This window comes from Canis lupus, chromosome 15 (assembly GCF_003254725.2).
Source record: "Canis lupus dingo isolate Sandy chromosome 15, ASM325472v2, whole genome shotgun sequence".
Lineage (NCBI taxonomy): Eukaryota > Metazoa > Chordata > Mammalia > Carnivora > Canidae > Canis > Canis lupus.
In genome coordinates, this window is record NC_064257.1 from 15,899,369 (window position 1) to 15,912,412 (window position 13,044).

The 13,044-nt window shown below is 53.7% G+C and overlaps 1 protein-coding gene across 5 annotated transcripts in view; it reads right to left on the reverse strand.

Annotated features, from left to right (window-relative positions):
• Positions 1-12,819, reverse strand: part of RNF220 (ring finger protein 220) — a 234,461-nt gene extending 221,642 nt beyond the window's left edge. For 2 of the 5 annotated variants that reach the window (XM_025420349.3, XM_025420343.3), the window contains exons 1-2: positions 12,663-12,819; positions 5,502-6,243 (exon numbers count right to left, since the gene is read on the reverse strand). In XM_025420349.3, the coding sequence (XP_025276134.1) occupies positions 5,502-6,126 (625 nt within the window). In that variant the 5' untranslated portion in view covers positions 6,127-6,243; positions 12,663-12,819. Of the gene's footprint in view, positions 1-5,501; positions 6,244-6,446; positions 7,750-10,750; positions 10,900-11,935; positions 11,986-12,662 lie in introns of those variants that run through there. The other 3 variants (XM_025420346.3, XM_025420348.3, XM_025420344.3) reach the window with 3 other exon arrangements.
• Between the last annotated feature and the right edge of the window lie 225 nt (positions 12,820-13,044).

The following is a 13,044-nucleotide window of genomic DNA, read 5'->3' on the forward strand; positions in this document are numbered from 1 at the left end:
CGCCCACCTGCACCTCCCGCCGCGCCCCCCGTCACACTCGCCCCCTGTCCCCTCACCCCATCCCCACACTCCCCGTGCGGCTCAGACGGCAGCACAGGAAGCCGACCGAGGGCTCCGCTCCTAGCGCGACCCGGGGGCGCGGCCGCGGGGCGGGCGGGGGTGGGGCGCCCAGGCGGCCGGGGGACCCGGGGGCCGGGCCGCAGGTGGCGGCGGGGGGCGGGGCGAGGCGGGGCGAGGCGGGGCGCGCCCCCGGACTTCTCCCGCAGCCTCCGAGTCCGGCCGAGCGACGGCGAGGTCACCGACATTTCTGCCGCCGCTTGAAGGCCATCTCGGTGGCGGGGGCCGGGTCCTCTCCAAGGGAGCCGACGGGGCGCGCCCGCGGGCCCGGCTCCCCCGCCCCCCCCCCCCCCCCCCCCCGGCGATCAATTACCAGCCACCCCGCAGCCGGAGCGGCGAGGGCTGGCTGGCGGCCGCGGGAAACGGCAGCCCGGATCGCTTCTGCATGACAATTGCTGGGAGGGCGGGCGCGAGGCGCGGAGGGAGGACGGCTGCGGCGGCCGCTTTCTCACCATGGTGATTAGGCATTCCGGCCGCGCGGGGAGGCGGCCGCCGGCCAGGCAGCGCGGCGCGGAGCGAGCACCGGGACAGCGGGCGCGGGCGCGGGAGCGAGCCCGGGCGGCGGGCGGCGGGCGGCGGGCGGCGGGCGGCGGGCGGCGCGCTGAGCCGAGCCAAGCCAGGCCAGATGGCTCTGCAGCCATCAGGGACTGCTCCCGTCCAGCCCGGCCCCACTTTAGCTGTGCAAACATTTCTTTATCCCGACAAGACAATTAAACCCGGCAGCATGAAAAGGAGTCTCCATGACTGTGCTGGGAGTGAACAACCAGAAACAACCCCACATCACAGGAGTTCTTGCCCTCCACCCCCAGAGGGAGGAGAAGAAGGGGCTCCGGGAGGAATCGGGGGGCAGCTGAGCCGCAACTGGGCTGGGTCTGGGCGTTCAGTATGGAGGGAAGCATCCCACCCATCTCCCCTGGTGATCTGCTGGCCCTTTCACAGGGTCATCTGCTCCAGCTAAAACCCAGAAGTTGAGCCTGGTGACCTGACAACTGTCCCAAACATTTTCCCCCCTCAAGAGCAATTCTTCTAAAAGCCCAGGTTAGGGTCCCTGGCCGCTCCAGTCCCAGAGCCCTTGGGAAGTAACCCCCTTCATGCCACCCCCATGATGTAGTGGGAACTCCTCATTCCATGCTGCCCTTGGGCCTGTGTGGGCTCAGCTGATCTGATTGTTAGGACGCAGGATCTTCGGCGATACATGGTTTTATAAAGACACATTCTCCTAGTACAAAATACTGTTTTCTACTCAGGGCTTTAGGGGCCCAAGAATGACTTTTCAAATACATCAAAGATGAGAGCAAAGCAGAACATTCAGGAACTGCTGTGAGCCACCCAGTTTCCTGCCTACCTGTGAATCTGCCTGACACAGGGAAGGGCCAAGGAAACAGGGCCACTGTGGGGTCAGTACCCACTGCCATCCCTGAGGTAAATCAGAGGGCCAGTCACTGCTCCAACTGGGACAATTCTGGTTCCTCTCAGCTCTCTGGTGAGCATGCATACTAGCCAACTCCAATTTGGGCTGACTGAGTAGAATGACTGGCAGGCTGGCCAAAAACAAAACAACAACAACAACAAAAAAACCCCAAAACCAAAACCAAAAAAACTCCCTCTGTCACCCAGGCAGGCAGGAATCTGGGCATAGAGGTGGCCAACAGAGAACAATCAGGAAATGCACATGATAAGAGCCAGGGCGCTAAGGGGGTAATAAATGTATAGATTTGAGCACAAGGCAGCAGACAATACTTATCTTCCCTTTTGTTGTAAAGTTTCCTTAATGAGGAAATGTTTATTTTAAAAGCCCTGGGAAACATATCTGTAGACACTTCATATGTAAGATACACGTGGACCATTCGTAATTGGTCCATAAATTTTAGCATCATTTCCCTGGACAAGAAGCCTTGGAGACCAGTTCAGGGAGTGACAATAAACAGGAGTTACCTCAGTTCCCTTCCTGGGGAATTACGCATCCTCCATGAACGGCTTCTCACAAAACATCTCCCTTTCTCCAGGGCAAGTAAGTCAGTCCTGTGGAGTAAAGGCTTCTTTTTTCCATAGAACCCAACACCTACCTCACGAACCACCTGTGATGCCAGGTAGATGAACAGGCAAGCAAACTGGAAACCATCCACTAGGAGAGACAACACTTAACCCAAATAGCTACATTTTGGTCTGCAAAAATGCATATTTAATCACAAAAGACATCCTGCCTATCGGCACCCAGATTTAAGGAGAGAACATGTGTGCATTACACCATGTCTGCAGGCCCCTCTTTCAAATGCTCTCACATGTGGACATATCTGCATATGGATGCAGTGTGTGAGCAGGGGGTGGCTGCAACAGTAAAAACTGTCAGTGTTTCCATTGTAAAACTGATTTTTCATTGACCTCAAACTCAGTCATAAAACTTCTACTCTAAGTAAAGGACACACACATACACACATCCATACTCACTCCCCACCCCCCACACCCCCAAAAAAACCCTTAAGCTAAGTGCCTATTTAGGAGTTTTACTGTTGTATTTAATTAAAAGATTTTTTTAAAAACATTTTATGAGAAAAATGTATTTATATGAAGAAAACTGAAAAATAAGTCAACCACATCAGAAATGAACTCTTAAATTTTCAGAATAAAAAACTAGAATATACACAGTTAATTTTGGTCATCTGACCAAAAGCTACTGCATCCCTACTACTTTGCTCTTTTGAACACTTTCTATCCTCTCTCTCTTCTCGCCTCCCCACCCCCCTCACTGCCCCATCTGCCCCTTAAGCTCTCCCTTTGGAAGCAGTCTTGTACACTGTCACTCGATTATCTGAGAAATATTACTTATTTCAAAACGGTTCTGTAGGGAGGACCTGAAAGGCATCTAGTGGGAATAATCAGGCCTTCTAACGGCCCTTAAATATGTATTTACATAAAACAGACCATAAATATTCCGACACACGTCGGCATATGACAGGAGCCAAGAAAGCTGCTGCAGACTTTGTCACAGTGCCTCTTCAACCCTTCCCTACAGAAAAATGTTTCTCCTGCCTTCCAAAAACTCAAAATCAAAAGCACAAACGCTGCCCAGTACCACCCTGTGAAGGGGGCTCTGGCACCTAAGGAAAGGAAAGGAGGAAGGAGCCCAGATCCAGGGCTATCAGAGGCAAAGAGGCTCCTCTTCACTTTGCATCTTTGTTTCTTGTCAAAGATTAGTCACAAATGCAATTCTAGATAATAATGCGGGTGTGCAAACATCCTACACTCATAGACAAGCCCGTAGGTTTTATGTTTGTGTGAGAGAAGAAAGGAACACAAAGTACTCTCTAAAGAAAGAATATTTTAAGCAAATAAAAGGGACAAGGGTTCCAATTTCTGTAACACAATTTGAAATAAAGAAGTTTCTCCACCCTTCTGATCAGAATCTCATTAATTTCAAGGTCAGAATTCCATTTCACTTTGGGAGATAGACTCATTTAATTTTTCTCCACCCAGGCGTATTCCTGTGTGAGGGATCCATCTCCATGGGGGATGGCACCACCACACAATGCAAACCAGGCAAACGGAAGAGTTATGGCTTTGACACTCAGAGGGGTAATGGACAGCCACATCTATGAGTTCTGACTTGACTTACAAGCTGGCTCCTGCTCTGGGGATCTGACACAGGTTTGGGCTAAAAAGAGAGAAAAATGGAGACAAGCCGGATCTGTTGGGAGAGAAGAAAGGAATCTTGATCTCCAGATGTCACTTTGTGGCCTATTAGTTTTGAGAGGATTTCATTTTCAACTTGTATTTGGAGCAAAAAAAGGGACAGAACCCGTCGTACCCTCACCCAGGGCAGCTTTAGCCAGAGGTCAGACTACAGCTCGCCTTGATCACTCTGCACACTGACAAATGAACACTGCCCGAAAGTAAAACAGAACAGACCAACGCAATGCCAACTGGGTGTCCGGCGGGTGTACCCAGAAAGCAAATGGTAACACACACACCAGCTGTCCAGAAGGGGAGAGTGGGGAAGTGAGAGAACACACGGGCACTCGTGCTGGCATACAGCAGCTTCTCCCTGAAGTGAGGAGGTCTCGGGCTTACAGACGCTGACATAAAAGACACACTTGCAACATATTTCAAAACCAAAGAGCGATGGATTTACAAGGCAGGTTGATTTTATGATGACTTTTATTGAAAAGGTACGCTGGGTTTAGGCAGATGCCTTTTAGCACAGGAAAGTTAACACAGTGCCTAATTCAAGGAGACAGCCTGAGGAAGCAGTGCCGACAGGGGAGAGAGCTGCAATGTCTCTATTACTCTCCTCGGCATCATAAAGAGAAGAGAAAAAAAAAATGGTATTCGTGTTGGTGGTTATAGAGAGGACAGGAGCACAAGAAATAGAGAAGAGGGGAAAGCAAACCTCAGATGTAGTTTTCTTAAGAAAATAAAATGAACCAAGTCTTAGAACAAAGGGTTGGGTGGAAAAACACCCTCAGTTCATAAATTCTCACCAGGCTTGAAGAAAACTGCTCTGCCTACCCATAGCCCGAAAGCGTCAGAACGCAATTATTTTCTGATTCCGTTAGAGGAGAAGATTGCAGGGTTCAGCACTCCTGGTCTACAAGTTCCAAATAAAGGTTTAGTTCCAAATATTAGCGAGGGTCGCCAAAGCTCACCGAGGCACTGGGAGAACACGAGAAAGCTGTTCCATAAGCAGAAATTAATAATAGTTGTGAACATCAAATATGGAGCAGTTACACAGGTTAACCGTGTCTAGTCCTAAAAGTGAGCCCCAGGATAAGCATCCAGCAAACCTGTTAAATCCCAAGAGAAGTCGGCTTTCTAGCCTTGCGATCGCAAGGAAAACACAGCTGTTTGAAATGCTTTATGGTGATTGACGACACCTTTGTCCTTCTCTGAAAAACAGCCTGATGTAGACAAGGGCTGGGAGTTGGGAAAATAAAATCATGTGGAGTCCACTGGATGTGATACAATGGAAAAACTAAAAAATAATGCCAAGTTCAGGGAAATATAATGAGGATAACAAAGAGGGGAGGGATGGATGAGTTTCTTCAGCCCCCCCCCCAATCCCTAGGAACCTACGCTTTCTAATAAAATGACATTCACTCTAGTATACATTGGCACCCCTCTTCACTCCAGAGTCCCCAGAGAATAAGCCAATCATGCCCCGGAGAGAGGCAGCGTGGAGGCCAACTTGCCTCTGGCTACCTTCAGAAAAACATGTCCTATCGGAACTGTCAACGCTCAGCGACAAGAGACAAGTAAATGTTAGCGCTCGGCAGCCATCGAGTGGGAAGTAGTGGGCCCTCCCGGTTACTAGGAGCGTGAGACCTGTTGAACACGACTGTGAGGCAGGGCTCGCTGGGGATAGGGAAGGCTCGCACCAAAGTACTTACATCTGTCATTCCGATCCTCTGGGCTAGAAGAGGCTTCCCGATCCGAAATGAGGCCAGAGACAGCAAAAATCTTCTTCCCAGTATCGTCAACCTTAAGTGAACCGGGGGAGCTAGATGGCAGCTGTGTCCCAAAGTCATATTCCTTGCCATCTGCATCTGAGAAGCGCAAGTGGGGAGACTCTGTGTCGTGGCAGTTCTTGAGTCGCTTGGCCGGCGTGAAGGCTGACTGATAACTCTCCCGGTCCTCAGTGGAGGCGAAGGGACGGAAAGCCCCCACTCCGCTATGATTCAGCATACTGATCGGGGTGCAATCTAGATTTGGGGGAGCGAACTGAGGGTGGAGGTGTAGTAAAGAAGGGGGGAAATCACGATTGGCAAAAGTGCCTGGCACCCCACCTTGCCGATGGTACATAGAGGCAAAGGTGTAGGAACCGTTGGTGAATGGAATATGCACGTCCTTGTCTACTGAGACAGGTACACCAAAGGGTCGTGGCTGCTGACAAGGGATGGAAGCATCGCGGCTGGCCTCAGCTGTGGACGCCAGGACCATCAGTGCTGGGGAGGCCAGTGGGTTGGGGAGGTAGGATGAGTTCTCCATCTTGAAGGCTGCCCGGTGTAAGTCCATCGGAGTCTCTTTCTATGGCTGGTGTCACACAAGAAGCAGTCTTCCCTGGGAGGGAGGCCGAGTGGCACCTTGGATCAGGGCAGGGAATATTACTGGGGAATCATCCCCTTCTACGACCTGTGGAAACAGCAGAGAGAAAAAAAAAAAAAAAGAGGGGAGGAGGAAGGTCAGGGGGAGGAAAAAAAAGGGAAACCCCAAGTGATCGAAACACCATCCTTCTGGCTTACAAGATGCTCGGGCAAGAGACACCACGGGCTTTAGGAGCCAGTGGGCAGCAGCATCAGACCATTTTCATTCAGGAAAATCAATAGACAACTTACTGTGATGTACGCATAGCTGACTTTGGTCCCTACACGTTCCGGGTGAAATGCGCCTGAGCCCAGCAAAGGAAAAAAAATCATAAAACCTCCAAATACAATATTCCCTGAGCAAATGAGCTTTGGAGGGCCAAGTCACCCAGTAGATTAGGTGGGGTCTATATTTTAAAGGGCTTCCACCTGCACACACTACTCGTGGCAGGCCTGATGTTCAGACAGAGGCGGGGTTCTCCCTATATGACCCCCCCAGGAACACAGCCTCTCTTCATCTCCCCTAACAATGCCCTGGTGCTGAAAAATTCCTAAATCAGGCACATCTAGACCATCTGCACATGCTAGTTGGTACGAATTGTACGTGTAAATAAACCACACATGTTGGCACAAATATAAACACACATCTTCATGTATCACCTAAGACCGTTTCCAGAAAGAAGTGCTATGTGAAGAAACAAGAGCAACATTGTTTTTGATGCACACCTCTCTCTAATCACACAGGTTTTCTCTTTTCTGAGAAGGAACAAAACCTTCATCAGTAAAATGCCTGGCATCTCTGACAATATTTAAAACCATAATGGGTGCCTTTGGCATATGTTCTCTAGAAGCGGCTGTCTTCCAGGGGCAGCAAAGAACCGATCGGTAATTTTAGTTACTAATGCACTCGCTCTTAAGTAGATTTGTAAACAGCCTTGAATTTGCCATTAACATTTGGAGCAAAATGTTAACAAAATTTCTGACTTATTTTGCTCTGCTTATTGGACCAGTCAGAGTTGATGTCTGATAAAGGCCCCCGCAACAAACTGGAGTTCAGAGACTTCCTTCAATTCCCTTTTTAAATTTAGGTTGCACATTTCCATAGCCACCGATTCCATTTCAAAATGTATTTTGAGTTGGGAGGAGAAGGGCTAGATATCAAAAGTCAGGCTAACAAAAGATGAATGCTAGAATTTATTAGCTTCAAAAATATACCCTAGATAGAAACTTAATGAAACTCCAAGTGTAACCAAAAAAAATCACCATCTGCTACAAATTACTACCTTAAAATCGAGAGTCGTATCTCAAATAAGAATATACCCCCTCCCTTAAAAAAACAAAACAAAACAACACCCAGATAATGGAGTATCTTTGGTATTCCCTCAAATGGAGAAGCCTCAGTTAAACAGTAGATGAATTCCCTTGGCTTAATGCAGTGCAAAGAGAGTATTTCCTTCTCTCATCCTGTAGCAGACGTGTCAATGGCTGTTATTAATTGGGAAGATGAGTGCACATCATCAGACTGCTTCCTCATTTGGCATCTCTCCTTATAGACATCATTGCTAAATTACCAGATTATGTATCTCACATTAACGGATTTTTCTCTCTTCCAAATTTTAAATAACTTTCCTGTCAAGTTACAGCAGTGCAGGGAATGATCTGCCAAGGACAGCCAGTTAGCCTGACAAGTCTGGTCTGGGAATCCTGTTCTTGGCTGTTTTCAAGTCAGATTAATAGTCACACAACATGGACGTTCTAAAAGTGGGTCTAGGGCTGTTCCAAGGGTTCTGAGCATCTCTTCATAACAGAAATAACTACTTGTCTCTCAACAAGCAATATTACATGAGGCAAGCAGGGGAAAAGGACACACATACCACACTGGGGGTGAAGGGTGGAATGTTTTCCCCCCCAAATAACCCGTTGCCCAGAGAATTCACTTTCTATTTTTACTTCCTGGATCACCTCATTATGTTAAATGAGTTTCATAAATTAGTAATCTGGCGACAGCACCGGACACTCCAGCAGGACACGGTGAATCACTCAAACCTGGTTATTCATTTGAAACTTCATTATACTGAAAATAAATCAACAATATTTTTCCAGGCCACATCTCTTTTACTCCACTGTGTGGGCGTTGGTCTCTGTGGGGGCAGGGGGAGTGTTTTTTTTTTCTTTTTCCTTTTCTTTCTTACCCCCTCCTCACATTAACAACTTGTATAGATGAGGCTTCAGCAGACCACACTCATTATGAAAATCTATAGTTAATACACTCCCAATGTCAAAATGTCATGGGTTTAAACACAGAACCCAAAATAAGAAAACTAACTGACCCTCTTAATTAAAAAAATATGGATCGTAAGATAATCAGCTTGATGGAGCATTTGGGCGACTGTAAAGAACCAGGCAAAGGGAAAGTAAGTAACTGTTACTTTTCTGCCTCTATGCTGATTTTTTTTAATTTAGCACTTCGTGCAAATCCAGATTAAAATAACTCCAGCTATTGATCCGAGCAGTGGAATTGACATTAATTTTAGTTCACTTCTCACTTTGCAAAGGGATCAATAGGAAGTAATAACAGCTGACATCCCCGCTGAAAGGAGGAGAAAGAAGGGCTGAAGACAGAAATCGAAAAGCAACCAAATAAATCATCAGCTACTTTTCCACGGCATCAGACAAACTCCAAACAGATTGCAAAAAGTCTTTGTTGAATTAACTAAACAAGGAGGAGGGATCAATCCACGAAGCTAAATAAATTGTCTGGCAGGCAGTGAGGTTGGACGGAGGGGACCAACAAATATTGAGTTTTAAAAATTTCAAATCCTTGACGTGATGGGCTTGGTTCAGGGTCTGCGTGCGTGGGAGTTTTGTTTGTTAAATCGCACACCGACCCTTGTTTAAAGTGATTACAAAACGCCAGCTAACTGAATAATTGGGGAGATCACTAATTGCGTGGTTAAACATGCCAGAACCAAGACAAATGCAACGAAGAAACTGGCTTTGGGAACGTGAAAATGTCTGAAGCTGGGCTGATGCGCAGCGCTCCGCGCTCTCCGGCGGCGCGAACTCGCCACTTTCGCATTGAAAAACCGAAAGCCAGAAAGAAAGTCCCGGAGAGTGGGCATCCTCCCAGGCCAGCCTCGGACCATCCCTGTCCAGGGTCTGGGCTTCCTGACCCGCGCTGGGATCAGCTTGGAAGGAAGCGGCGCTGCTGCGGCGGCTGCTGGGAGCCAAACCCACTTGCAAATGACTGCCACAAAGAAAAGCTGCAAAGCCTCTTTCCCGGAGCCCTAGCTCTGAACGCCCACCAAACTACGACTCTGCTGGCAATTAAAACGCACACACAACACCCCTCTGCTTATTACAACAGGTGACATTTTTGTGGTCTCTGAATCGTTTCCAAAAGCCAGGAATTAAAATAATAGAACAAATTAAACGATATTTTTCCTTTGCATAAATAAACTTTTAAAAAATTAACAGGCAACTTAAAAAGCAAAGAACAATGGGAAATGGGGCCAGGGCAGTGGGGGGTGGTGAAGAACTCAGGAAAGAATTTTTTTCCTTTTTTTTTTTTTTTTTTTTTTTAAGTTCACAGACTTCTTCGCTGGAAGAGAATTCCCGCACACCAAACGCCCAGGGGGTATTTGGAAACACCGCTCTAACAGAAATTTTACCACCATATGCAAGAGCTCAGGAAGCATAAGCTTAACACTATTCCAAAGGCTGGGGCCAACGCCTGCGATTCAGACGTGGCCGGGTATCGGGCCCAGATTTGGACCCGGCCCCAGGCCCGGCTTGGCCGACGGGTGCGAATCGGAATCGGCCCGGCCTGTCGAAGAAGAGAGCGGGGCTGCGGGGTTGCCAGCTCAGCTAAGAGGTGCAAGATCCAGCCGGTAGGAGTCTCAACCAGGGAAAACCAACTCTTTTAGGGAAAACGGAGGAAGAAGAGGCGAAGGCGAGACCTGCAAAAACTTGGGGCCAACGTAGAGCCGGGCCCCCCGCTCCCCGGCCTGACCTCTCCCTCCAGCTCTCGGCCGCCACTGCACAAAGAATACTTTAGGTCCCGACAACCTCCGCACGAAACAAGCTGCTTGGAACTTTGGGGAACCGGGGCGCCGGCCAGGGAAGAACCGAGCAGGGCGCGGAGCCCAGGTCCACAGCAGGGCAGGGCCCGCGGGACACGGCCTGGGGGGGAGGATGCCTTCGGGCAAAGTCCGAGGACCTCGTGCCCCCGCACAACCCCGCCCCGCGGGTCACCCGGGTCTCCCCGCCGCGCGCCGCCGCCTCGCCGGGCAGCCACCGGGCGCTCCCGCGGATGCGGGCCGGCGCGGAGCCCCCGAGCCCTCCGGGGTCCGGGACTGCGGCCCCGGGGCGAGGGCGGGCGGGCTCCGCCCGTCGCGCCGCCGCGGCCCGGCCGCCGCCCACGACGCGGCTCGCAGAACAGGTGTGTGTCCTGCCGGCGGGGCGCCCGGGCGGGCCCCGTCGGAGTGCAGCGGGCCGGCGCCGCCCTGTCCGCGGCCTTCCCCCACCTCGCCCCGGGTCGCAGCGAGCGAACTCACGCCACTTCGGCCGGGCTTCCGCGGGCCGGCAGGGACGGGAACGGAAGGCTCCCGCATCTCTTCCTCGACGCTCTTCCTGCCTTCCCCCCGCGGTTCCTTCTCCATTTTCGGCGAGAACCCCCGCGACGGGCAGAAGGGGAGGCCGGGCGTCCCTGGCCGCTCTGCTCCCTCTGGGCCGACCCGCCGCCTCCTCGCTGCCCGCCCTTTTGCCTCTTTATTTTTCCTTTCTTCCCCCTTTGCCCCTCGGGCCGGGTCCGGAGCGGGGGCTGCAGGAGCGGCGTGGCCGGCGGGCATCGGCGGGCACCGGCGGGCATCGGCGGGCAGGGAGCGCCCCAGCCCTCCCCCTCGGCCGCCCCGGGGCGCGCAGGCGGCGCAGGCCACGGACCCCGGCCGCCCGGGCCCGCCACGCCACGCCGGGCAGCGCCGAACCCCACGCCGAGCGCCCCCGCCCCCGCCCCCGGGCCCGGGCCCCGGCCCTCCGCTGCAGCCGCGGCCGGGGCCGGGGTCCAAACGAGCGGCGCGTTCCGAACGGGAAGCGCGAGCTCTTCCTCCGCCTCCGGGCGGCCGGAGCCCCCGCCACTTCGGGGCTCCCGCGCGCCCTCGCCGGCCGGGGTCCCCCCGGGCCCCGAGCGCTCGGAGGGGCGCGTGGAGCCACGGGCGGCCCGGGCATCCCCTCAGACGGCCTCCCCAGCGGGGGCGGCCTCGCCCGGGGGGCCACACGGAAGCGCTCCGCCCAAGTTTGCGGTGCCCTGGAAGAAAAGGCTTTCCCTTACAAAGCACAAAGGCGAAACGCCCCGGCCGAGCCCTGAGAGCCCGGGGCTGGGGAGGGGGCCCGGCCCGGGGCTCGGGAGCGCGGTGGCGGGGCCCGGCTCCGGGCCGACCCGGTCGCTCCGCGGGGGCGGACGAGCACCGCGGCGGCGGCCGCAGGACTGCGGCGACCTGCGTGCTCGCTGAAAAGTTTTGTTCCCAAGTCGGAGGAAGAGAAATTGTTACTCAGTTGAAGGCAGGTCTGAGATCAAAATAAAACTAGGGCGAGAGCTACGCGCCGCTGTCTACACGGCGGTCCTCCCGCCCCGCTCGGCAGGAGCGCGGGGCGCAGAGTCCCGACCCCGAAAATCCCGGGAGGCCCCCCGCGGTCCTGTGCTCCGGGGCCGGGCGGTCCGCCGGGCGGAGCAGGGAGTTTACCGGTTGCGTTCAGAACGGAGCACCTCAGTGCCAGCACCTGCCTCCTCGCCGCGCGCCGCGACTCCCCCCCCTCCCTCCACGCCCTTCGCACCCGCCCCCGCTGGGAAGAAGTGAGCCAGCACCCCGCGGCCGGAGGCTCCCAGCCGCGCGCGGGGACCCCGCCGGGCGCCTCGCGTGCGGCGTGGGGGCGGCGGCGACCCTCCGCCCCGGGGTCTCCCCGCCGCCCTCCCGCCCGCCGCCTCGGGCTCCCCGCTGTGCGCCGCCCCGGCCGGGCCCCGCCGGAAATCACCGCGGGGTACGCGGGGGAGCGCGGCGACCGGGCATTCTCCCCGTCGCCCCCAACAAAGTGGGAACGGGGCTTATTAGAAGATGGAGAAAAGAAGTCCTGCTCCCTTCCCTGGCTGTCCCCTCACCCTCCCTGCTTGTCCAATTCCCGCATCTGGTCCCTCCCCCTCGCACCCCCCAAATAAAACGCATTAAGGAAAACTCAAGACGGAAAGTTTGAGCGCACGGAGCGCGCAGGGCACCGATGCCGGGAGGCACCGTCGCGGCGATCAGAGACGCGCCAGCCCGGGTCCCAGCCCTCGCCCCTGTCGGGAGGCGCCGCCCGAATCCCTAGGAAACGGACCCGGAAAGTTAGTGAGGTTCCCGAGCAGCCCGCCGGTCTCGCACCCACCCCTCTGGGTACGCGCACACACCCACACCCCTTTCTGGTCTCCGTACTTGCCGTGGAAATTCCTTGGGAGAACGGTCGCACTTTTCAGGACACGGAGGGAAGGAGGCGGTGAGTGTGGTGCATGAAAAGTCCGGGGTGCGCAGAGCCGGCGGAGGCAGCGGCGGCGGCGGCGGCGGCAGCGGCAGCGGCAGCAGCAGGCGGCCGGCCCCGGGTTTGTGGTCGCGAGCTGCCTGGGATTGCATGTACAGATCAAGAGACTCGGTTGGTGTGAGAGAAGGAGCAGTGCTGCCTCTCAGCGCTGGCTCTAATCAGTGAATGAGCCTCCACTCTCCCAGGGACTCGGAGACACACACACACACACACGCACGCACACACACGCACACATTCTCTCACACTCACACACATACAGGCACTCTGAGCACTGAATACATTA